At 36.8% G+C, this 27,257-nt stretch overlaps 1 protein-coding gene across 3 annotated transcripts in view; it reads right to left on the bottom strand.

Annotated features, from left to right (window-relative positions):
* PDE1A (phosphodiesterase 1A) overlaps positions 1-27,257 on the bottom strand; it is a 192,974-nt gene that overhangs the window by 4,071 nt on the left and 161,646 nt on the right. For 2 of the 3 annotated variants that reach the window (XM_067298511.1, XM_067298514.1), the window contains 7 exons: positions 25,241-25,366; positions 21,589-21,690; positions 21,349-21,469; positions 17,233-17,314; positions 15,400-15,520; positions 12,891-13,075; positions 4,038-4,695 (listed from right to left, as the gene is read on the bottom strand). In XM_067298511.1, coding sequence (XP_067154612.1) covers positions 4,310-4,695; positions 12,891-13,075; positions 15,400-15,520; positions 17,233-17,314; positions 21,349-21,469; positions 21,589-21,690; positions 25,241-25,366 — 1,123 coding nt within the window. In that variant the 3' untranslated portion in view covers positions 4,038-4,309. Of the gene's footprint in view, positions 1-4,037; positions 4,696-12,890; positions 13,076-15,399; positions 15,521-17,232; positions 17,315-21,348; positions 21,470-21,588; positions 21,691-25,240; positions 25,367-27,257 lie in introns of those variants that run through there. The other variant, XM_067298512.1, reaches the window with a different exon arrangement.

Below are 27,257 nucleotides of genomic sequence, written 5' to 3'. Positions count from 1 at the left end.
ATATATATATTTTTTACAGTGCTCAGTATCATTTTACTCAAGAATGTGTAAGTATCAATATATTTTTAATACATGTGGGCATATAATAAAGGGTATATTCACTAATCAGAGGCTGGTCAGCAGAGCAACTCACCTCTTGTTTATGAGGGGGGAAAGGGCATATACGTGTGCTTTTCTCCAGATAAATTCTGTTGGACTATCGGTATCAGTTATGTACAAGGTCTGATGACCCATGATGTCAGCAAACCATCACCTGAAGGTAATAAAGCTCATCCTACTCATTGTGGAAGATGTACCAAAATTCAAGGGCATTATTCCAGATTTAGGAGAAGAGGTGAGCTGACGGATAATATCATCCTTTAAAACAAGATTTTTGTAACTTTTTCACCAGTCATAACTGAGCTAGAAAGGCCTGAAGGATAGATGACAATCATCCCTTATTCATAACTGTAATTCACTTAAAAATTCCTCTTCATTTGCACTTGCATTTTCCTCTTCTTTTAAAAAGGATAATTGTTTTACAAAAGCTTTTTTATAAAATTATTTCAGAATTGACCATGTAATATTAATACTTCTCCAGATGCTAAAGCCTTGCACTAATATATAATTTATAATGTATAATTTAAGAGATTTGTTCCAAATTCTCTTTTAGAATTGTATCTTTTTTCTTGTTCTCTGACCATAACGGTACGTATCCCTCTTTCTGAAAGACAACTGTTATTTCCCCTAAATGGTTCTAAAAAATGAAGGCACAAAAGTGTTATTTGCTACTATGTGATATTCACATGTTAGTAATAAGAAATGTCAAGGCCAATCTACAAGTTTCAGGTTGTTAGCTTAAATGGAAAAGTGTTCCTTCATGTGGTGTAGGAAGTAATAGACTAGATATGTAAAACAACATATAAGATAAATGGTGGTTCATGAGGGAGACTGAAACTAGATTGAATCTATTTTTTTATTTTAATTTTCCTTTAATTCTCAGAGTCCTGGTGTCCGTAGATAGGTAGCTTGCCTCTTTCTCAACTACCTATGTTCACTTCTATGTTCATTTATTCCTGCATGTAAACATACACTGCTGTATTTCATAGTTTGGCTGGATTTCTTACTCTTAATGAATGTTCCGTCTTACTTTTAGTTCAGCCTCTTTTTGTTCTTAAGAAGAAAATATTTTAAGGGGAAGCAAACACAGATTATGATGATGACATGGATGTCCCACATTCACACCTCCAGTGAGACTTAACAGTATATATAAAGGTTGGAAAGGACACATGCACCGCTTTCCTTTGTGTTCTAATCCATACATAAATAATATCCAATTCCAACACTTTAATCATCTTGCACAGTACTGGGTTCTACGAGTAAATATGATACAGCAAAGACTGCAGTAAGCATCCCAATCCTAATGGGTTGTCAGTACTGACAAGTCAGTTACTACCCTTCAGTTGTTATCCACCCTACCTCTCCTGCAAAACTATTAGTGCTATCACAAAACATCATCTTTAATCTTGTTTTTTTTCACATTCTTGTTACTCTGATTAGTGAAGGAAGTCAACCAAAAGTTGCAAAAACATCTTTTGCTTTGTAATCGTATTTTGACTTTTAAAAAGCATTTTAAGTATCCATTTAAAATGCCTAATATATTAATTCAAAACACTTTTCTTGATTATTCAAATGGAAAAGTTACATGTTTTAATTAATTCAGTATTTTCTATTGGAAAATATGATTTCTGTGAAATCACATTTTATAATGAGAAACATTTTCCACCCAGGAATACCAGAAGCAACTTGAGATAAGAAATATTAAATATATAAAAATGATTCTCTTTTTTGGAAAGTTGATCTTTTGCACTTGATATGGGATTTTAATATACCATTCATTTGTGAAAAATGTATTTGAAATGGGAAATAATATATTCTGGATCTTTTTCTTGAAATGGCTGATTCTCTAATCTAGTAAGGTTCAACAATATCCTGAAATTGTGGTATTATTCAGTAACCTGTCATCGTAGTGTTTAAATGTAGATATTTAATATGAATGTTCTTGCAAGAGTATTCATTGCTGCAGTGTGTGTAGAAGGTTAATGTAATTCCCTCCATTTTGAATGATATGAAATCATTTCACCAAAGTGAAGCAGGTAGGTGAAGCATTTTAAGCATGAGTTTTCCCTTCAGTATTCAATATTGCAAACTATTTCAATACTGAGTTCCTGCTCTTCCTTTTTGTTCTGGATAGCTTTAACATGATGGCAGAGTCTCTGTAGAGGTATTTAAAACTGCTGCTGAAACCCAATATTAATTCACTCTGTCTCAGAGAGCCAGGACCTGATTCTCACCCTGTGTTCTGTAGAATATCTACTGCTCCATCCTCTGAGTATTACAATAATACAAATAACTGCAATATAATTAGCAGGCACAGAAAAAACTATCATAGATTTATTTATTTATATCATCTATGACATCATGCAGGTCTCCTCTGAGGTTTAATAGAAGGATAAATTTCTGTGAAAGGGTCAGTGCTAACTTAAAAGATTATAATATTTTAAAAATATTTAAGCAAATTTCTCATTGAATAGTAACCTGGCTGATTACCTATCCTTAGGAAAGAAAGTTTAAAAAATGTGGTGATACCATCCCTTCGTAAATCACCAAAGATCACCAAAAAACATATTTTCCTGTTCGAAACAGTTTGCGATGACAGATTTAAATACTGTGAAAATAGGGAAAATGCATGAATGAAATGTTATTAAATTTAAAATTTAAATCAATCTATTTGATTAAATAAAAGCAGGTTATAAATGTTACATCCTACAGCAACCAAGCAAAACATTCATTAAGCTCTCCATTCTCCTATGATTTAACTATGCAGGAAAATGAACACCAGTGATCATGGAAGGAGATGGCTGAGAGTAAATTCAACAAACAGCAGTGAACAGAAGTTTCACAGAGGTATATGCTACACAAAATAACAATTAAAAATGCTTTCAAATATCAGATGCTATTAGAAACAAAACCTAAGCAATGTCCTTATTCTGTACTTTGTAACACATCACAACTGTGTGCTGCATGTCTTGAAAGATAAAAGATGCAGCATTTTCTACTCTGTTCCTCATCCAGGGCATGGGAGACTTTTCTAAGGCAGTTAAATTTCAAACTGTTAAGGCTTGGCCTTAGTACGCAAAACTATATAAAAAAAATACAAGTCAAAGACAAAAATGTCACTCATTGGAAAACTTAAAATGCTGTAAAATTAGTTTAAATGTAAATCTTTGGATTTAGGACCATAAATTCATTGTCTCTTATTTCTGATGAAGAAAACTGATGAATAAAAGTATGGGGGCACTGAAACTGGGTGAACTCTAGATTAAGTGGGAGTTTTCCATAAAAAGGATTTTTGAGAAATATGCTGAACCGTATAGTTATTTCTAGGCTAGGCCTTATAAGCACTACAGTGCTGCTGCTCAGGCAATGCCGTACTTCTGGCACAGTCTTGCAAGCTTCACTCTCATAAATGCATTAATGAATTCAGCATTTCAAGCAGAAGCGAAGAAAGCAAGTGCTGTTACACGCCTCAGTTACTCTTACTACCCTAATAACTCAAAGCTTAGTTTAACATCATTAAATAAATTGAGATCATATAAGAATAAAACAAAAATATATGGTGCCTTTCTCTTACTTTCATAATACCTACACTTATCACTTGGACATCTTGATACTGTCTTACAATCACCAGATACTAAACCACAGTCAGCTTGTGATAAAATCCTTGCACTTAAAAAAAAAAAAAGAAAAAAAAAAGAATTCTGTCCTTATAGGGTTTTTTTTAGCTGTTCCATTTGTTCCACAATCTACAGCTGGGAAAATGACCTTTCTTATTAAGAGAACAAAACCTTCCCGTGCCTGCTAAAGTTAACTCTGATCACTTTAAGCATATGCAATTTTCTAACTCTAAAATTCACATTACTGTTAGTAAAAAGGATGTATTTCACAAAATTAAATCACATTAAGTGCCTAAACTGAGACGCATTTTAATACCAGAAGAATAATTACATATTCAAAGAGGAAATGTTAATAGTTCATAGTATCATTCTCCAATAACAAACTGCTATTTAATTGCATATATGCATCTTTAAATAACTTTAAAATCATTCTTCCAGTTAAGTTTTGGTATTTTATGTAAAGGATTTCCTACTAGTTATCAAAGAGCTAATATCAAAAAGATGATACTTGTTTGCATCAGATGCCCTTTATTTGATGGTTGTATGATATATGCTCAAAGAGGCTTTCTTATGCTGGAGATTTATACAACACCTTATTCCGATATTTTACCACTGTTGATGTTTGACAGAGAGGTATTGGACACTCCTGCAGCTTCTCCCTGGACAGCTTCATTAGATTGACTGGTGCTTTGTGATGAGCTATTACCATTCAGTGGGTCTGTACTCTGTGTTTCTTGCTGGGCCTCAGTGAGATCCTTCTGGTTCAGATCAGAGTTAGTGCATTTTTCTGAGTCGAATTCATGAAGAGGTGTGTCGAAAGAGATTACTTGTAGGACAGTGGATCTGGGAGGGCGGGTTGTACCATCATTTCCCTGACTACTCTCATTCTGTGTCCTTGTTGTCTCTTCCTGTAATTGTGCTTCTGTGGATTTTCTGCTTTGTTTTTTTTGCTGTTCATCATCATTTTTCACAAGTTCTTCTACAAAGAGGGAATAAAATATGTGAATTAGCAAAGCAAAATATGAATTATGATGAATATACCCCAACAGTTTAATTTCAGAGTAGCAACTGTTTGGTAGAGTTGCACATGGGAACATTGTGACCATCATCTTTCTACATGAGGACATATGCACTGATGTGCTTAATATGGGTCAGATTCTGATCTTGATTGCACAATTGCAACTGAACCACAGTGGCTGGCTCTGCAGTTTGAACTTTAATTTGTACCTCTCTTTTTTTTTGGTGGGAGTCCAAAGCAAGGAGCATCAGCAGACACATTGTAAGCTGAAGGATGGGAAGAGGAGGACCCTGTGGAGGGCAATTCCACCTAGCAGTATGGTTTGCGATGCCAGAACTAGGAGGAGCAGAGCTCTTCAGTTCTGAGACAGGGAAAAGGCTGTGGAGGAGAGACAAGTGCTGGAGGTGGAGGCACCAGAGCAGAACAGCAAAGCCCTATAGGAAACTGGCCTATCAGTCTGGAAAGGTCCAAAATGGCAGCAAATATAGAGCTGCAGAGGGAACAAATTTTAGAGGGCTGTAAGCATGCTATCCAGTACTGTTGCCATCATGGCTAGTGGCAAATACAGAATGGAAATGAATAAATATGCAGAAAATTGTGCTTCAGTGGACAGTAGCCACAGGCAAAAAATGCTCATGGAAGGCTCTATTCCATGCTCCATTGCAGAAAGTGAATTGGAGAAAAGTACACATGCAATGATGGAAATGAAAGGAGACAGAACTCAGAGCAGCACAGAGAGGTGGGTAGGAGGTGTGAGAAGATGAAGAAAACAGAGAATGGAAGAGACTTGTGATGGAGGGTGAGAAATCTAATAGAAATAACCTTTACCATTTTTTTGGAGGGCTTGTTCATCTTGCTATTGCAATCTCTGTTTCATAAATTCAGATTTTAGAATCTTTACACTTCTACAGAAGTTACGAAACACTATCAGTTTAAAAAGTAAAAGCACTGCAGTTTGAACAATACCTCCACAAAATAGCTTCAAGTTATTGCATGAATCTCCAACCTCACTGTTGGGCTCACTGTATTAAGGAAGGAAACCAAGCATTGAGATATTTATCATTTTGAACTGCCAGCTTCCTGGGAAGAAACTCTGGTTCTGAGTGAATAGTCCAAACTCAGACAAAAAGTGATTGTATACGCTAACTGAGGGACAGAAATATTTCTGCAGCCCAGGCTGCAATCACATTTCCACCACAGTCAGCATTTGACACCTCCATTACATCACTCTTCTGAATCCAAAGAAAGGCCTTTTTGAAGTACAATTTGGCCTGTGAAATGGGATGCAAAGGAAAGACATGCTTCCAAACCTGGATCTCCCTAGTTCTCTTTGATGTGCAGAAGCAAGAAATATTTAAATGATTTCTCTACTTTGTCAGCTCTTATACTTTTTGGCATATCTAAGCTTAAAAAAAAAATCAAGAAACTTCAAATCTGAGCAATTTCAAAATTCTTAACCATTTTTTTTTTACAGACTATCTTTTTGTGTTGGATTGCAAATCTTCAGAAACTTGGACAGGTACTCTTTCTCTACAGACTTCAATACAGCTCTTCCAAGGAACTGGTTGGGTTGAAGAAATTAAGAAACATGTTTGTGCAGCTTGAAAGCAAATCTGATGTTTTTCAATCCAGATATGTTAATTAAAGCATTTGTCATTCATGGTATAATTTATGTACCTAAGGCTTTTGTCCTATGAAACTGATTTACATACCATACTTGCCTCCATATGGCAGAGCTACAAGCATTTTCCCTTAACTTTATTAAAAAGCCAAGGAAATTCCAAGATAAAAAACGTTTCAAATGCTGTTCAGGTGCATCAGTAAGTTGAGGAAAGCAAAGCTGAACTATAAACACATATACAAAATGAAAAGATGAAAAATTAAAATAATACATAAAAAGATGTTAAAAAATGTATAGATATTTGAAGCTATTTAGACTTTTAGAGATGTTACTTCTGTGTTCAAAATAAGCAAAAAACTTGAGATGATGCTCTATCTTTAAGTTGGGTTTAAAAATGCCTTTAGTGCTTAACAGTTACAATGAACTATTTCTAATAGCACAACTTTTTAAACAATCTGATATTGATTTAAGATGTTTCCTGTTAAAATGGTAATACTCTCTTAGCTCAAGGTACAAAAGTTTTTTTTTTTTTTTTTTTTAACCTGAAAGCTGGTAAGAGGAGACAGTATCTCTTTCTTACAGAATGGTGTTTCAGGACAGTTCTAATCAGAATTTACATTTGTTTTGGTGTAACTTGGTGGCTAACCACTTTATTCTCCTATTAAAAGTAATGTCTCAGAATATTCCTATATGTAAAAACACTAATTTTTACAGTTCGTAATGCTGAATATCTATTAACTAGAAAGCAAAACAGCGCAGAAGATGAGCAGGCTGATCCTGGAGTCTCTACAGGACTCTGAAGTAAGCTCAGAGAAATTTCCAAGTTTCCAAACAATTTTGATTGGCTTCCTGTCATTTTCAAACCCAAGAATACACTGCAGTAACCCACAGAGTTATTTACATATTGGCACCTTCCTCTTTCAACTCCTCAAACAAATTTCATCACAGTATATAACAGCATATAAAACCACCATGTAATCCAGTGGCTCTTGATGTTACAGCATAATGTCATACCGAGAATGTAGCAGAGATTTAATTAGCTATCAAAACATGTTACTAAAAGATTGGTTAAAAATAATTTGTGTATTTATGGATTCCTTGAGGGCTAACTTGGCTTTTATTTTTCCTTTGTAATTGAGTTGTAAACTTGAGGTCGTGAACACTGGAACTGTTGGGAGCGTGGAAGGTAAGGACACGTTGCTCTGAGCTATTGGGAAAAGGTGTTTGAGATCACCTAGCTTGTCACCTGCGGCGGCAGGCTAGTTCTCCGTCACACGTTCCAAAGGATTCGGTTCTACTGCCAGGTTGCGTTATCAGTCTGCGGTTTACCGGGCAGTGCCAATACAAAATGTTTCTTGCTACTCTTAGCTCAAACCATTTCTCTTCCTTGTATTTCCTCAGGCCATTGTGAAAACTTCTGCTCTTAGCATTGCTCTTACCACCTCTCCAGATTTGCTCGATAGCTGCTTGTGACCTAAATGTTTTAGCACTGTAATTAAAATCACTGTCACTGGTCCTAGATGGGAGTCCTTCGTTAGCCCTGTGTATTTATTTCTCTCCAACAGATTAAAGCAGTCTGTTAGCATAGCTGTCCTGTGCCAAACTGCCAGCGAGTTTCCCTGACAGTCGCACGCTTCCTCCCACTGCCCACCCTTCCGAAGGGCTTCTAAATCACATCAACTTTGTATCTGATTATCACTCTGAGATTTTTATATTTTAGCAGCTGTTACTCTCTTCTGATTAGTGAGTCTGCAGAGATAATCCTTCAGACAAAATGGAGCCGAACCCTGTGGTTATTGTGACGGGAAGTATACAGGATTGAAAATGCCTGAGGGGGCCTGCAGGTCCTAGGCAGAGGTCTTTCAGAAGAGACATTTGTTATTCAAAGTTGCAGCCAATCAAAAGCAAGCTGATCCCTACGATTCAATAGTTTGCTTTTCATATTTTATCATCAAAATTAAGCACAGGATAACATGAGAGCCTCGTTCAGCCTCACACATTTTTTCAGCACCTGTCCTGATGCAGTCAGGCATCCCAGAAATAGAGGTTTGAGCAGTGTAGCACAGTTGCACTGGCAAAAGATGTTGAGGAGATTTTCCATACAAATAATGCAGCTTCTTTTTCAGGTCCCATAACAGTGAATTCTTCAAGAGAGTTACTTAAGTGTAAGTATGCTTAAGCATAAGATTGAAACAACAAGTAACAGTGTTGGTGTTATTACCAACACTGAGGGTGAACAATGTTTGCACGCTTCAGTACAGAGCCCATTCAATTGGCAACCGGACCCTTGGTCTGTATTCTGCATCCCCTTTTATTATATGACCGGAGGTGAGTGTCCTAAACTGCCTGTGCCTAATTTTGCTCAAATGTAAAATGAAGATAATGATAGTTATTTATCTCTGTAAATTTATTTACAATGATGCCTACTGAACAGATGATAAGCATGATTACCATTGTATGCCCATTTACTCCGTTGAGAGTAACTGAGCTTGCCATCCACTGGCCATCCTCATTAGTAAATCTTTAACACATTTTTATAGAACAGAATAAATATGAAAGAATAAACACAAAGGCTTGTGATTTGCCCTTTTTTAATATAAATCACTGTGTTGCAATTTCTCTATGTTCTGAGTAGAACTGCATCATGTGAAGGGTCTTGCACAATATTTCAGTCTTTCCCAATGACTTGTTACAGCTTTCTCAGTAGGTCACTAACTCCCAGACCTTAAAATCAATTTACCAATCATTTTCTCTAATGAAACAACCTCTAAAACTCATCTGAGCATCTTTACTGTCAATTTGCTACAAATATCAGCAATGCAAATATCAGCTGCTATCACTGCTATGTTGAAAAAAGCACAGGGCTGAATGGTCTCTTTATCACTGTGTTGAATTGAACAAAGACAGATTAGCTGGTGATTAGGGGTTTGGAATATTAATTAAACATCAAGGCTTTCAAATTAGAATCCCAGATGTTTGATCATTATGGTAATTCCCTGTTACCAGCATTCCCTGAAAGGCCTTAGAAACATTCCACTAATTCTCCAGTGGTGAAAGGTTGCGGACCCTTAGGCTATAGAGCACTGAGCTCCTGTGCATCAATTATACAAGACATGGCCTTTTTAGCAAAATGGAGTCATCTTATTTAGCGAGCCTTCTGTTAAGGAAGCTCTTGAACAGCTGCCTAGGTATGTAAATGCTTTCCTTCCTAACACAGGTCTTTCCAAGATAAAGCACTTTGTTCCCTGCACAAGCTGTTTGCTCTGAAAATAGTAACTATCTTTTCACAGAGGGGTACTGCTGGATCTCCAGGAAAGCTCCCCACGTCAACAACACCGAGTGTGTCCTGGTCTCCTGCTCTGGTCTGCCTGGGCATGTGAGTCAGACCACCAACCCCAACCCCACCTCTCTTCAGTGGAGCTGCTTCCCAGGCACTGCTAAACGCGTTGTGTTATCCTGACAAGGTGAGAAGCTGGAACAAGTTTGAGTCCTACTCAGAAAATTATAAGGATTGCTGTTAGTTTCCTTTTTACAATTGCACTTGGGCGGCTACATTACTACACTTTATAGAGTCAGTTTCTCCTAAGTCTGTGAACTGGTCTGGCAGTCTGGGAACAATGTCTAGTGGGCGCAGAGCCCACAGACAAGAATGCAGATGGCTTTTTTAAAAGCAGAAGTACTGTTTGTCATAATCAGCTCAGGAAGTGTGCATGGAGATCTACGCTAACAGCCAGCCTGCTTACTACTATGGCATACGCTCATAACACACGTGACCTAAGTGCATTCAGCTCTTTGTGGTCTGCAATAAATTACCTAGCTAGGAGTAATGATAGCAATAGCAACACTCTGCTCACCTGGCAGTGATTTACCCCCACAGTTTTTCCCCCTCAGGACATGTACATACTAACATACAAATAAAACTCTACTTCGTACACATATCCAGAGCAACCTACAAACTTTTCAGCAAACAACTGAATCAGAAACAGTAACGTGAGATCCAAACAGGTCATAAATGATATACCAAAAAAAGTACGCTCCCAATAGGATAGGAAATATTGTCTCAGGTGCAAAGTCTCAGGTTATTCACTTACAGGTTTAAGTCAAACTTAGTCAAACTTGAGTGTGATCTGAAGGGAATTTAGAGTGGAAACAGTATGTATTTCAATGACTCTATTCTTTATTAGATGTTTGTTAATTTTGAAGAGTCTGGTTAAGAATTTTCACTCTTTGCAGTGTGCAGCTTCAGAGCATACATGTTGCCATTCTGGACTGATTGGGGAGATTCCTGCTCCCACAGTGTGGCAAAGGATGTATGTGCTATCTCAGATTGCACCCTACGGAGGGCTACAGTCACTTAGTGAAAACTCCTTTTCCAGCTTTCCTTAGGGCCCACATATGGAGTTAAAAAGTATTAATTGTTTCTGAAAAATGAATGGAAAATAACTTTCTCAAAACTTATAAAATCCCCCTGAGCTTTTACAAAAAACTTAATATCTGTATATTAACAAAAACAGAACTCTGTAATCAAAAGCATGTGTACTCTTCACAAGACTCCTGCAGAGTCTGACAGCATGCCTTGAACATCTCCATGCTATGTCCTGCTCAACTGCAGCTCTTGCTGCAAGGGGCCTTTTTATGGGAGGAGTTTTCTCTACACCTCTTCCTAGCTCTCACAGAGGTTTTGCAAAACAGATCTAACAACAATCACACAAAGCAGATATTGTTCATCAAGCTCCAGCCTCAACACCAGGTATTTCCACTTACCCTTCAGTTTTCCTAATGAACATGCTACTGTAATTCTACAACTCTGTTCAGAAAAATATTTAGACATACTTCATCAGTCAAGTTGATGGAGGAAAAGAACGGCATCCTAGAATCTGGACGACTGAAATTTTAACAAGGTCTATAGAGGTCCTGAATATTAGTCCCTCTGTTTCTCACTGTAGAAAACATGCCCAGAGCTTCCTGGATCTTGCTAGACCTCATGTTAATATTGATTGTATAGAGAAACAATCATTTACCCTGAAGAATTCTTAAATTTATTGCAAGGAGAAGTTTGGTCTTTTCAACGGCTCTCAATAGAGAAATTTTACTGGGTTAAATCTATCAGTAATTTCTAGAGCACTAAAAAGTACTGGAAACCATGGGAACTTACCTTCTTGATAGCATTGTACATGTCCATAAAATATACCTGAAATCTGATCACCCAAAACCAAACTGGTTAATTATTAGTAATAGCTACAACTGGAAGTGGCAAACTTCCAAATAACAGTCTCCAGTCTTCTATGTTGAGGGACCTCTTATGTAGCTAGACCAGTACTGGCTGAATTCTGCAGGCTGTAACTAAGTGGTCTTTGGCACCCTGATCTTCTGCTATTACTACTGATCATCCCAAATTATCAGCTCTGTCTTTTTGACCAGTTAGTGTTAGTTGGACAATATCAAAAGAAGCAATTGATCATGTGAAGCTTCTCATCCAGAAGGGACAATATGATTTAAACCTTTTCCTCAGCTGCCCCTTCTGCCTAGCTCTCAAGTCATTGTTGCAATATATGCACTGAAGCTTTTTCTTTCTTAATATTCTCTTAATGAGAATACTAGTTCTCATTTTAGCACTAAATGAGATTTTTAGCACCGGTCAGCAGTTTCTTCCGTGTTGGCTGACACCTCTTTGAAAAAAGATACTGCTTTAAATGACGGAATGAAAGACAGGCCTGGCACTGGGTTCCAGAGTACCAGTCCACGCAACCAGTATCAGATCATGGTCAAGCAGTGAAACACTATCCTAAAACATGCCAGGTGCTTACTCAGGAACAAGACAGACTGTGTGGACACCATGTTCCCAAATGGCAGTTAATTAAGCTGGATCAAGGTTCACACAACAATTATCACAAATCATTTCACAAAGATAATGGTAACCCCAGACAATTTTCAGGTACAGCTCATGAACTAAGATGCTTGATGCAGGTTTGGCTTTATTAACTATCAGCTGGCAACTGAACAGTTACTTATTGCCTTGCTTGGGTCTAGTATGTGCCATGATTGCCCAAATTATTAGATCCACTGGGTCATTTAAATAATTGCCTACAGCATGGTCCCAAGAAACCTGCAATATTTAATTTTATGCCATACAGTGAGGAACAAATAGCATTTTTAATAGCAAAATATAACTTTTACATTTTTTAAGAAATGTGGCAAAATGTAATACTTTGAATTGTTGATTTTGGCATTTAAAGCACTTGTCAGTATCAGTTATGATTAAATTTGCAAGAATGTACATTTCTAAACCAGCCCTCTAAAGATAAACTGAGCAGCACAGAGCCTATTTTACAGGCTGTAAGATTATTCTCATCCCCTATCCACCTACATCGCCTTGCACCTGGGACAGCAAAATAAAAACATTATGAAATAAAATATAGGAATATGAGACAATGATATATTTTTATAGGTTGAAGGAAATTTGAAAATAAAAGTAGGGGAGATCTTAAGGAAGGTTAAGGAACCTATAAAAACATTCCTTCTTAGTATATCGTACCTTGTATTGCTAATTCCTTCCATCTTTCTTTGTTTGCTTGAATGATCTGCATCAAGTTGTCCTTAAAGCTTGTTAGATTTACAGTTGCTAGAGAATTTTCTGTGTAAGTCCCTCCATCACTTGTACTTTTAAAACCAGGTCGTCTTTGTGCTTCAGCATTGCTTACTGCTCCCAAACTATTCTGGCTACAGAAGGAAGAAAATCCTAAATTATGAACACAGTAGGGCAGTTTTAATAATACACAAACAGTTAATTTGTATTAAATTGTTTAGGACCTACACGTAAATCACTAACTAGAAATAACAGTCTTTATCAAAGAATGCCTAAGATACTAGACATTTCTTCAGTTAATGAATCTGTAACCTGGGACTGATTCCTACTGACCTTTTTCTAGGGAATTATTGAAAAGCCATGACAGCAGATGATGCATTACTGTAGACTGGTTCTTAAAAGAATGTTTATGTAATCATTTTAGAGCAGCTTCTTAGCTACGGCTTTAAACAGTGAATGGTATCTTTTGGGGCTTGCAGGAGGGACATCTGCTTCTTATTTGCTGACCCATGTGACAAAAAGCAAGATGTGACAGTACATGGCAGATAAGTAAATTTTACTTCAGCTGAAAATTCTCCCCATAGTACTTCAAGTGTAATCAAAGCAGGATTTAGTACAATGACCTTAAAAGCCAACTCTTCAAATTAGTAATGGAGAACTAAAATATGAAGAACTAGAATTTTATTAACTTTAATAAGAAAAAAAAATGGCATTATCCACCACTTAAGAGTTACTGCAGCTAGGGAAGCTAAGGTGCAGGTAAAATTGATTATCTGTATGTGAATATAAGATACATGTAAAAGTGTGAAAAAAGAATAAAAATTCTCTCTCTTTTTTTTTTTTTTTTTAAGGAATAGAATAATTAAACCTATTTTTGGCCTTGTGTAGGTAATCATTTCACATTAGGTTTTATTTACTAGATTACATTGCACAGTTTATCTGATTGGCACCAAAGACATATCCATACACATACAAATGGATTTCCATTAATCCTATCAGGAGAAATACAGTTGTAGTCAAAATTTCAGTGAGGCTTGTACAAGAAGAGTTAATTATAATATCCCTGTGCTCCAGAGATGTTAAAGAGAATAGAATGGAAAAAATGTGCTATAATTGTAATGTTTTTCAGACAACACAGTAAATGTCATACCATATATTCATGGAATCCCCCCAAAGCGTTTGTGCAAGTCTGCCGGCTCAGACGTTATGCTCTAGGCTCTCCAGTCTCTTCTTGCTTAGTGCCTGCTTCCATACTCAGAAATGAATTCCCTTTATACTTGACCTCAAATGAGTAAGCTTTGCTGGATCATAAGCCTTTGTTCGTGTACCATTCACTTAGGAGTGTCAACTGAAAATTAAGCCTGGAGCTGCTAATCTCTAATGTGAACAAGTGAGCAGTTAAAGGATGTGTGTTAGCATTAATGCTTCAGTTTAGCACTGTTGCCCTAAAGTAAGAATGCTGTCACAAATAACCACTTCTTTACAGCAACTGAAATACATGCAGAGTAAATTCATGATTAGAAAGCAGCCAGGTTCATTGTTTTACTACTAAAAGGTAACCCTTGTACAGCAAAGGAACAAATGCCCTGCAGAATTATGATATCAGTAGCCTCAGTGAACACTCAAATTGCAGTGAAAAAGAAAAAAAAAAAAAGAAAAAGAAAAAGAAAAAAACCCATGGTAACAGAGGGAACATTCGTAACAGCAGCATCTGACTATTGAATGATACTTTCAATGAAGAGTCACTCAAATGGATAACATTGTCTCACATAGCTATTTTGTTTTGCAGACACCTTCCTTCATGATATAAAAATCAGGAGCTCCCACTGGCAAAAAAAAAAAAAAAAACAACCCCCCCCCCCCCCCCCGCATCTCACTTATCCTGTATTTAGATCTCTCAAGTGGGATATAAGTGGAGTGAATTTTGTCTCAAGTGGATATATCAAATAATACTGAAAAATGGGAAGGTAAAGGGGAGAAGTGATCTACAGTATAAGAAAAACTCAGAAAAAAACTGAGACTACCTGCACCACCTCCACTTTCAATTGCTCTCAGAAATCGAAGGACAACTTTTCTCACTGTCAATTAAAATAATACTGAAAAAGACTCAGTGGTAAGAAAACTAGGAACTTTGACAATCTTATACAGATATGGGCTGGTAGTCTTCCAGATGGAGCCAAAGGAAAAGAGAATGTATTATTGTATATTCTGCAGAAAATCACCTTTACATTTTAGAAGTGTGTATTTTGTTCATTGTGTTGCATTTTTGCCATTTTATGTACACAACTGTCCATGGTCAACGCAGGACTAGCATACTGCAAATACAAGACGGCACCACTAGGTGGCAATACTGTATAGCTAGTCATGTTACTTTTCCAACCTTAACAGTAATTATGATAAGGCTGAGAACGACAGCAGTTAGTTAAGTCAGTTCAAAAAATAAGCAATGTATTCATACCTGGGTGTCCCAAATGCAGGACTTTCAGATTTTGAAGCTTCCCCTATAAGAGGAATAACAATTTTCTCCATTGAATCCGTAAGAAGAGAAAATGTTGGTTCTACTATGAAATCAATGAAACCTGAAGAGCAAAATGAGGAAAAAAAATAAAAATCAGATTTTACATTTTCCAGCTCTCAAATCTAAAAACTAAGGTTTGATATAAGGCTTATTTTCTCACTGTAGTCCTGATTCAATATACTAGTTACCACTAGTACAATCTTGAGGAAAAAAGCAAACAAAACAAAAAACCCACCTGAAGTTGTATGCACATAACTAAATGCTAATAATTTTAGCTTTTTATTCCTGTTCCCTGTAAATTTTATGCAGTGTAGAACACACCTTGAGTTTGAAATGAATTACTGAATGGAAAGGAAGCCACAGTAGAGCCAAGGGGCTAGAAGTCCTACTGCCTCTGTTACCATTCAGAGCTTCTTGCCAAGGAGTTAATATTTCAAACTGCTGTTTATTATTCTGTGGAGGTAAAGTGTTATTTCACAGTGTGTAGGAGTGTTCTGTCAAATCAGTGAAGAGAACAAGTAATATCCCTAGGAGACAGCATTCATCCCACAGTTATGAGATGTCAGCTCTGAACAATGTCTTTTACATTTTAAAGTGCTCATCAAGGTAAGGAATGACATAGTGAAAGAATGAAGCATTATTCTCTGCCGAGCATTTCACAGAAACAAAATAGATTAAAAAAAAAAAAAAAAAAGCTAGCAATGGATTTCCAGGTGTCTTCATACTCTAACAATGCAACACAGCCCAAAGGTGAGCAACAGCGCTTCAGCCTAGAATCCAGCTTCCCACCTGCAGTAGGTATAACCCTCAAGCACATTGTGTTTCATGTCCCAGTGGAATGGAATAAAGAACATTTTGAGTGACAAGATCAGACTGGATGACATAATTCATTTCAAAGCTAACACATTTGCACCAGTAGAATCTCTCAAGGAGTACTGATATCACTCACATAAAAGTACAGCTGTTAACAGGACATGCTGTTTTACTCTGCAGGCTTCTAGGGTATGTCCTTGTAACCATCCCCAATTCACTTTACCACTTTCTATTTCCTTATTATAGCTGATCTGATAGCTCAAACTGAGGCAGAGGGAGCCAAGACCTGCATTTCTGAAAACATGAAACTGAAGTTTGGCCACTGTTGATCAGAGAGCAATTAGAAGTGATGGGAGCAGCATGCAGTGGTCCTTGTCAACCCAAGGAGGCATGACCCTGTGCTGCTTGACCCTGCCACACTGGTAGCCTTAAACACAGTCCAGCTGTCTGATCTATTAATTAGCTTTAAGTGGGTAACATGGCCACAGGAGCAAAATACAAGTCCTTTTGCCTGGGTCTCTGGCTAAGTGTTTGGAAGCTGAAGGGCTGATACCACCAATTCATTTGCAGTAGAGATGCAGCTACAAAATAGTATCAGACTTTTGGATGGTAGCAGAGACATGCCTTTGGGTTCTTGAGCAAGAGTCAACCTGTCTGAGGACATGAGCTATCAAACCCTGAAGTGTATATAGTAAAAGATGGGCTTATGTCTAGTACTTTGGTAAACCCTCTCCTACCTCTCCTTGGATCATACATGTCAAAATAACTTAATATTCGTTTGAAACCAGTTAGTTGCTGCTGTGAGGGCATATGAGTTCACTGAACAAACAAGTGCAAAAAAATACATTGTATATGATGGGATTTGGAACATTTAAAATGCAAAATGGGTCTAAGAAAGGTCCACACAGTTTTTTATGCTCCTACACATACAAGAAGAAGAAAAACAGTACTTGTCATTACCTATTTGGGACTGAGCTACCAAAGTAGACTTGCGGTCGCAGAGTGGGGAGAATGGAAGCCCTAAAGCAGCCTCTTTGTCTCCCTGGAAACAACAATGTTTAGTATTATAAACACATATTGAATAATCAGATAGACAAATGAATCTGAACATTGTTAGTATTTACTCAACAAATTACTTCATTCACTTATTTTCCTAAATAAAAACAAGTTGCAGATAACTGAAACTCATTATTTGTCTTTAAATTCTCAGGAAAAGTAAAGGTCAATAGTCTAACTTACATTTAACAATTTTTAGATAAAGGAAATAATTGTTGAAAGCAAGTGTTCCTCAAAAGCAAGGCATCTGCCAATGAGATTTAACATTTGTCAAGGAAGAAAAATAAATGGCGTATTTTATATGGAGTCTATCAACATTTACAGTTTAGACCTGCAAATCTTTGATGTTATGAGATTGGACACTTAGACATGTTTGTAAAAATATTCCAAAGGTTAAAGGTTTCCTTCCATTGCATTGGTTTATGCAACATGTAACATTTCTTCAGTGTATTTGCACAGGTTAAAAAGGCATGATCTGACTTTAACTCACTCTCTCTAGCAGGATTATCTCTCTGCTGCTGAAGACAGAATAAAAATATATTTGAATGTCATATAAAATCAAGCCTATCATAAATTATAATAATGAGCACAGTGTTGATATTTAAATTGGTCATTAGAGTCTCGTGAGATTTAAAATCAAGATAAAGACAGTAAAAAAAGAAATTCTTTTCCCAGATGACCAACTCACTGGACAAGCTCTCTTTTTGTGCTACTGGACCTACTCAGATTGAGAACATAATATTATAGGAGCTATGATGCTTCTTTGAATGACTTGAACTGTGTATTTCTTTATTTTTTACGTTTTTGAGATGGGTGGGTGTATTTCTATTTTAAACAAGTAGCTCAGATTTTCCTTGGCATTGTGACACATTTTCTGTAGTTGTTGTTTTAACTTACAGTGTTGTTTGGCTTTTTCCCTAAAGTTAACACTGATGCATATTTTAATCGTTAGCTACAGTTAACAAGTTTTTTTGCCTAGGTGAATGTTCATTTTTTGCTGGTGCCCACTACTTTGAAAGCTGAATGTTAAAGCATTGCTTTCTCACTGGCAGTTCCAAGCTCTGCTGCTTTTTCCTGTAAGGCTATAGAAATAGGGGAATTATTATTAAAAATAGAATAAAAAAGAGGTGGACTTAATGGGTTTTGTATAAGTTTGGCCCACTCCATTTTGGCTGACATAGATCTGGAAATCCCAGAGATATCTACCACACACAGATCAACGGATCATAGGATGCACAGCCAAGCCCGTGCCTCTAGGAAGCAGATATTCTGTGTATGCACTACTCGGTTCATTTATATATTTACAATTACTCCATTGCACTTTAAATGTGTTGGAATTACTCCATATGTCCTGCTCATCTCAGCAGTACATATAAAAAGACATTCAATTCTTTGCACATTCCTCTACAGCCTGAAAGACTTTCATATTTTATTTCGCTGAGCGACAGAAATACATACTTGGTGGCTTGATTGCATTATTAAATGCCACCTCAAGCCTTTGAGCAGTTTATTTGTGATCTAGTTACTTTTTATATGGTAAGAACAAAGGAATAACTAAAACGTTAGCTGATCCTATGTACAGAAAGACCAAGGCAGTGTGGTGCTGCTTATTGCTAGTGCTACATCCACTTGCCTGGACACATTGCCTCACTGTCTCATGGGCTCTGTCTACTCTGTCTCTGTGTCTAAAATGTTTTTACAGTTGGTCATTTCTGACCTTTTCAAGTAATATATATCTGGGGTAATCAGATCCTCCTTTCTTCTCTCAAGTTCAAAATCCTCATCGTTTCCATTTACAGGAACAGACACAAACTCATGACTCTACTCAGTATTTCCACAAAACTTAGTCTATTCATTATTTAGATTAAGGCACCAGATCTCCACTCAGTCTCCCCAGGGCAAATGCTAGAGTCAAGGATGTCTGAATGCTCCTTATTCAGAACCTCTAGGAACACAGCAAGAAACTTCCAGGGCAGGTGGGCTGAACAACCTAATGCTTTAACCTACTGACTCTTTTATTACTCTGATCCCTGTTCCAGTGTGACCCATGTGATTTGAAAATGTCAATGTACAGAAAAAATAATGACAATCAAGATGAGCTAGACCTACACTGTTCAATTATCTGTATTAAGCATTTTTAAAAACTGTATAATTGCAGAAACCATGTAATATCTAAAATGGATCATGGTTATCAGTTTAATCTCAGTAACTGATATTTTAAAAACATGCATGGTCTCTATGCACTCATAGTAAGTGCCACATTCCTGATGCAGGAAAGCACTAAGGTTTCTTTCATTCTTTTTTGTAACTTTCAAAAATTTATTTAACAGGAAATATTTCAATGCTCTGTAGGCCATGGAGGTTGGTTTTCAGCTTCTCTGGAGATTATAGTTTATGCTGAGGTCACCAAAAATTATTTACTTAAATGCAAACTAATTTCAGCGTGCGTCACTCCCTATGAAGCATCTGAAAGAAAAGTTCCTAAACCATGGTACAGGAATCACTAGTGGCATGCACACTGCTTTAAAATCTACATAGCCTGGTACTTGTTAAGATCTTGTACTACCACCATTGACAAAGGTAACATATGACACCCCCTAAAAATAGTACCTGCTCTAAAAAAAAAAGAAAGATTATTAATTCCTGGTATACAACATTCCTAAATTGTATAGAAATACTAAATTCCAAGTCTCCCTTAATTTTCACTTTTTTTTTTTTTTTTTTTTTTTTTTTTTTTACACTGAAAGAATAACCTGACTGCCAGGAGAAATCAATGTCAGGGTTTTTTAAAACTGTTCACAATACTAAATTTCCCACTTTTCTGTTTTAATAGGGAGTCTTTTGTACATGTATTGTTATATTACAAATTTTGTTTCCTGCATCAGAGCGCTAAAAGAATCATAAAATCATAACACAATTTTTCTCTCGTATCAAGTAATTCCTAATTCCTAGACAACAGAAATAGTAATCACTCATAGAAATAATTTGCTCATAAATTGTAGTTTCTGATTTTATCACGACATGGTCATTTTTATACATATGCTGATGATTTGGAAGCTCATCTATTTGCTTCAGGACACTTAAAATGTCCTGGCTTTCATTTTACCACTTGAACTATTTTAATCAGTTCTCATAACAAAGAAATGCTTCATCAAAGACTATTACTATGCTGAGAAAAAATGGTTTATTTTTACAAGTGCTTCGAGTGATGGGAGAAGTAGAAACACCCGCCTGGCTGCTCCCGTTTGACATGAGCCCTGAGCGCTCAGTGCTCCCCGCTCAAGGGAGCATTCATCGCAGGGCGAGCACGCGCCTGCCACTGAAATGCTTTCTGGCCCCTGCCCAGGTGAGCCAGCAAATGGCAGCAGTCACACCAACACTGGCTGCCCTCGGGCTTTCTCTTTGCACTCAGTATCTTGCAGCCATAAAAAGCCTTTCACAGAGGTGTGTCTTCATTTTTGTTTCAGGATATATGGCCACACTGCCAACAGGATGATTCCCAGTAACCTTGGGGGACTTTGGATTAGCCTTTATGACAGCAAAACCTTCATAACTATGTGTCATGTGCATGACAGCAACGGCAAGGAAAAGAAATAGGAGGGCTTTCTGAAATACAAGATGACGACAACATTTTTGCCTTTGCTGAATGCAAATTCTTCCTCGTTTCAAGTCCCTCATCCTACCCTATCCGTGTTTCTTTTTAACTCAAAGCATATATAAATCTCTGTCTACAGAATGAAAACAGCTTGACAAGTTATAATATTATTGAAAGAAAAAAACCTACAACACTTAGAATCCTGGTATCACCTGAAATAGATACGGAGCAATAACATTTTCATCTTATTCACTCACATAAAAGTTGAATTAATGTCAGCGGTATTAAGAGTAAGGAACATGTACTACCGACTATGATAGTCAATCACAACCAACAGCACCCTTGCTGGTAAAGTTATAGAACGATTTAGTTGCGTAATCATTGTTTCTTCAACTAGATTTACTGGAAGATTTTTAAAACGGCACCTGTCGAAAAAATTCTTCCATCAGGGCCATGGTCCACCGGTAGTGCAGTTTCCAGGATTTTGCTGGATGGCTTATATCTGCTGCATGTAGAATCAAAGACATGGCTTTGGCTTTGTCTATCCTGTCAAATCAAGGACATGCTCCAATTACCTCAGAACAAAAGCAACTAGTTAATGTCTTTTCTTGGACACGAGCTCATTTAAAGACTACGGATAAAGAGCAGAATGGAAAATAACCTACCCCTCTCTCTGCTGTAGAGTATGTCGCATCGTTTTAATTTGCTGAAAATGACCCGACATATCTGTAGACAAAACCATCTCAATGACCAAGCTACGCAACTCCCTAAGAATAATTAAAAGCAAAATGACTTATTACAATTCATTTATTCTATGTATGGAACATTTGTTTAAGCAGCACTTGTTAATTTATAACAACCCATGTTTTCTATTACATTTTAAAAAGCTTTTAAATAAATTATTAACAACTTAAATGTTGTATCCTAAAGGGATTCTGTGGAAGCAAAGAATCCATGCTGCAATTATTATTTCAAAGTCATGCTGTTTTGTAATTCCTCTTTCCTAGTGTATAAACTAAAATTACATGCAGTTCTATCACCCATTATAATTCTTTCCTTTTTTTTCATCATTAGAGTAACCAAAAATCCAGTTGTCTCTGGCCCCACCACCACACAAGAGGACACATTAGTGTCTTATATTACTGTTCTTATTCTAGTGCAGAACAGGCACAACACTAAAGCTAGTAAGAAGGCTGTGGAGACACTTAGAAGAGCAAGAAGTGTTACATTTGAAATGCTGTGAACGTTATGCCAATATTATGAACATCATGTCAAACTGCCTTCATCTCAAGAACTCCTTAATGCCTGTTATATGAGTAAGAACAAGTTCAGGATTCACAGTTTATCTGTATCTTGATATCATGGTCAGAGATGATGCTTGTCCATCAGTTTTCTATTAAATGAATATGAAATAGTAAAACATCAATCGTGAGAAAGTATATTAATTATCATGGTATATGAAAGTACATTAATTTTGTCACCAGTAATTACTGATTTGGAATACACACTTTCCTTGAGGTAGAAGGATTGTATGTAGACTATGTAGGAGTCCACTGGCTCTTTATTAATATGCTTTTTACATGGCCTAGAGGGATTTACATGCAAAAGAGGGTTGCTTCTAGCTATTGGGGGCAGGCAGAAATCAACTACATCATTAAATCTTTATTTATGTAGCATTTATTTTCAGGAATATGCCTCCAACCTTAAGGATGCTTTCCTTAGAATATGGAGCCCTGGTACCATGTGGCAAAGAACTGATAATGCTTGTTTACTATTAGTCAAAGTATCAAATACAACAGTAAAACCTGCTTTAGGATTTCTCACTGATATTTCACATTTTAGCCCTACCTTTGATTTACTTAACAAAGCACTTTTTCAAATAAGTATGTTTTAAAGAACTAAGTTGCAGTTTTCTTTAGGGCTGTTATAGTAGTTTATTATAAAAACTATCGAGATTGCTTGTGAGCCAAATTAATTGCATATATAAGTTGATATCCCTCATTGATTTCTGTGTATTTATTCCCGATTTGCTTTGATGTAACAGGATAAAGACTCAGCCCTCTCACTTCTACTCAAACAATAATATGCAGCCATAGCAACTTGTGCTTAGAAAATGCCTTACCTTATCTGACCTCATAAGATGATACTAATTAATGTGCATCCCAACTGTTCCTCCTCCACATTGCTTTGAAACTGTACTTTTCAAACATAGCCAAACCCATTAAAAATAAAAACAAAGAACAGCTAGACACTGCATGAAAACCAAGGGCTCTGCATTGTTAAATCCTGTTTTTAAAACTGAAAATAATTACCACTCCCTCTTTCTACAGGACACTTTCCTAGGAACTTTTCATGTCTGAACTTTCTTTTAAGAGTAACCAGAAATAAGCCCACTCCTACTACACAAAACACAAAAGCAACATTCTGTTTCTAGTAGATTTACATTGCCACGGCAGCTGACAAACGCAAGTTCTGACCTCCATCCCCTCAGTAGGGATCAAACGAAGTAGCACTGTTCTCTTCACACACTTGGGAAGATTTCAGGCCCCATGCCTGCCCTCCTATCAGCCACAGAGAAATGGAAAGTCCCAAACTCACAGGGAAACTAGAGTTTTACTAGAATAAGAAAGCTCAGTCTACTATCGCTTCATGGGAGACTACTTCCCAAACCATTTCCCAGGGGTAAAAGGCCCTCTGAACTTCAGGATCAAAGATGACCTCAGCTGGTCTCACAGACCACTCCCAGAGAGAAATCACTGCCCATTTCATTAATTAGGCCGCAGGATAATATAGTTAGCCCCGCTAATGTTAGGAAGGCAAAACGATATGTGGTTGTTGCAATCTTTAGTTCTGTGATGAGAAATATAACAGCATTCATGTACACCACAGAGCAATTTCTTCGGGCCCAAATATAGTTGAAAGAATACTGATTTTGTGCATACGAACTCCATTCATAAGTGAGCAGTCATGTCCTGTGTTCTCTTTCTTTCTTAGCCTTCCCATATACACATGTCCCTCTGATGTCAGTCTCTGATGGCTGTCTAGTGGCATGAACACTTTCTTCATACTCAGCGGCTAGAAAAAGGGTCACAGAGACCAAACTACTCTATCAGTCCCAAAGGAATTCCCATCAGAGCAACAGTGACTCATGTTGGCAATGAAAATCTGACTGTGTAAACTCTTGCTCAAGTTTACAATCTATTTCCAGAGATTGTTCTCCAGAACTGAATTTATAATTAGAACTTTATGATAACTAAATGCAAATGATTATCCTCTGAGGAGATGGGAAAAGTGTATGATTCCTCTCTCACATTATATTAAATAAAAAAGTACGTTCATATTAAGCATATGATCATGTAAAACAGTAAAATAATGTAAGCCTACCATGTAAATAAGTCCTTCACCTTTAAAAATACACCAGACCAAAATTTGCTCTCAAATTCACATATTCCTTCATAAATGTATAGTTATGTGAAAATACAAATAAAGTAGACTATAGGTTTGTTATTTCTGGTGGCATCATTGACAGTGGCAGATTTTCCTGGAAGCAGAACATTTTGTCTGGCTTCACAGTCCAGTTATTTAAAAGTTATTTTAGGGATCTCTGAATGATAGTTATATTTACAGGAACACACGGAAGTCTTATAATTTAAGTGCTATATATACTGATTTGTGATCTGTGTAATACGAAGATAATATACCTTTCTTAATAATGGAGAAAGTCATAGCTCTAACACTTGTTCACTTTGATCTTCTAGATCTTGGTATTTGTGACATGTCAGTTATGATCCTGATTCTTTTGGGTGGTCAAATTTTCTTTAAGAATTACATTAAAAAATAAGAAGGAAAACAAGATATTTCTCTAATGTAGCTGAGCCTTTACTTGATAATTCACTTTTTAATGCTTAGCCAAGATGCAGCTATGCTGTGCTATGTCACACAGTAGAAATCCCAAAGGCAGTAGAGGCCAAGCTGGCAATACAGTGAGACTTTGCACTGAGGTTTTAACCCACTGTTAGACAAAGATAAACTAACTCAAGATGTTTCACCAAAGAACTATCTCACCTGAGACCCTGCCTGCACAGTCCAACATTGCGGCTCATCAACACACAACTCACTTAGAAAACTGTATGGAGTGTCCCATAAAGCACTTCTTTACACTACAGCAGCTTTCCCTAAGCTCTGAACATCCATAACTTCTTTCAGTGCAAAAGTTTTTCCTTGTAATTTGAACTCTTAAAATAGACTCCACAGGGCAGGAGTTTTTTATTAATTTTATGTACTGGAATTATGCTTGAATGTCACAGTAGGCCTTACCGCCAGTCGTCTTTGGTTAAATTTGCCAGGATGTTCATCTCTTCTTCTTGCATGAGTCTATAAGCAGCACTCACATGATGATTTTCAAGAACAGAACGATCATTGTACAATATTGCAACATCTGACCTAGATTAAAAAAAAAAAAAAATTTGCAATAGAATACTCACGAAGGCACTGGAGAAATTAGGAATGTGTATCCTTGATTATATATCCAAGTATGCTTATTTGTTCCTACAGAATAGATAAAGTTTCTACCCTAAAACCACGAAAATTTATCATCATTGCCACTGTATGTATTGTTTGGAGGAAAGTCATATTTCTAAGTGTGTAACATTTTATTTTTATAATATAACTGTGAGAAAGTTTTATGAGGAGAGCCTTGAGCTTCTTGATAGTAGATAGGATTGTACAAAAACAGAAATGTTAAAATTAGGCTACTCAAAAGTATTCTTTGACAATACAACCACTTAAAATGCAACACATTCACCAACAGAGGGAGTGCCCAAAATAGCATGGGTTATAAAGAAGCTTGTACCGCTATTCTGAGATCTGCTTTGGCTCATGTGGCTCATAATCAGAGAAAGAGCTATACTTATTAAAATGCTAGAAGACTTTATATTTCATATGTTTCAACTGGATGCCATGTTTTGTCAGAAGACAAGCCAAATTTTGAGCCTCATAACAAAGGGTGCATTCAATTGCTTTCTAAAGCCAGAACCTTACCACAAAGTCAATACCAGTTTGTTGGTAACGGCAAATTTATGTTAAGCCATGACAGTACCCTTCCACTCATAACTAGACAGAGACTAGCCTACAGTTACAAGAGTTACATATAGATTTTCACACAATTTGATATGGTAAGGATTTATAACACTTAGCTTCTAACTTCAAGAAGTCTCAGGGAATTTATTTCTCCCTGTGGTCTGACTGGTAAGCAACCTCAGGTTTCCCCTCCCTGCTAGCTTTCTGCTCTGCTAAAACTGTTGCTGAGTATTTCCACTTGGACCGGAGGTGACTAACAGTTCTGTGCTAGAAGACAGGTGTGATGATTTAGCAGCTCCGCTTACGGTGATGTTAATGAGCTAAAATCAATCCCCTTGGTCTGGTGAGCTATAGTAAATATTCACTGTAATCACTCACATACATGGTATGGTGCCAAGGAATCTAAAAAATTAAAACTGGATTGAAAAGTTTACTTAGAGGAATAAAGTATATCCTACTGAAATAATTAGTATGTTTATGTCAATAATCTTAGTAACATCTTGGGAAAATCTGTGATCTGCCAATCACTTAGGCACACTTTGACCTGCATAGCTAATCATCACTGGTTTTAATCACCACTGAGATTTGACATGACTATGAGGGCTATTTCATTGGCTTTTCTGAGGCAAAAGATGCTTGGAAGCATGGCATGGGGATGTCATATTAGGGTCAAATTCTCCTAGGAGGGAAGAATGAGCTGCATCGCAAAACAAATACCTGTTGGCAAGTATGTACATGTAAAAGTCAAAGTTTAACAGCTTAATTCATTTTCCACTTTTGCAATACTTCAGAGCAAAATATTAAGGACAAAAATAGAAAAGTAATATAAACTTGGAACTACAAACTGAAGTTTATTTTTATCCAGACTATGCTGAAGAAGAGGATTATACCTTTATTTCAGCTGTGGATCTAGAATTTGTTCTTTGCTGAAGGGCATATCCCAATGCACAAGTATGTCATGGGTTTAATTTAAATGCAGCCCTTGGGCACTTCATCTGTCCAGGTAAGTGGGAGGATGCTCCTATTCATTTTTATGCCAAGTAGTATTTCTTGCAATCCATAATGATTTACACCCTTGCTTAGAGCTGTTTCATTAGAACATGCCAGTGCTTTGCTGAAAATTGTTGAAAAAGAGCAGGTAAAGCTGAATCTTCAGTTGAGGATACAAAGAACAAAGCATGGCCAAGTGAGAGAGAACATGTGTCGTACTGAGTTAAGTATCAGGCACACAACCTATTACCCACTAAAGGACTGG

The sequence above is a fragment of the Apteryx mantelli genome, chromosome 6 (genome assembly GCF_036417845.1).
Source record: "Apteryx mantelli isolate bAptMan1 chromosome 6, bAptMan1.hap1, whole genome shotgun sequence".
Lineage (NCBI taxonomy): Eukaryota > Metazoa > Chordata > Aves > Apterygiformes > Apterygidae > Apteryx > Apteryx mantelli.
Note: the sequence above shows the minus strand (reverse complement) of the source record. Positions and strands in the feature narration are given on the sequence as shown.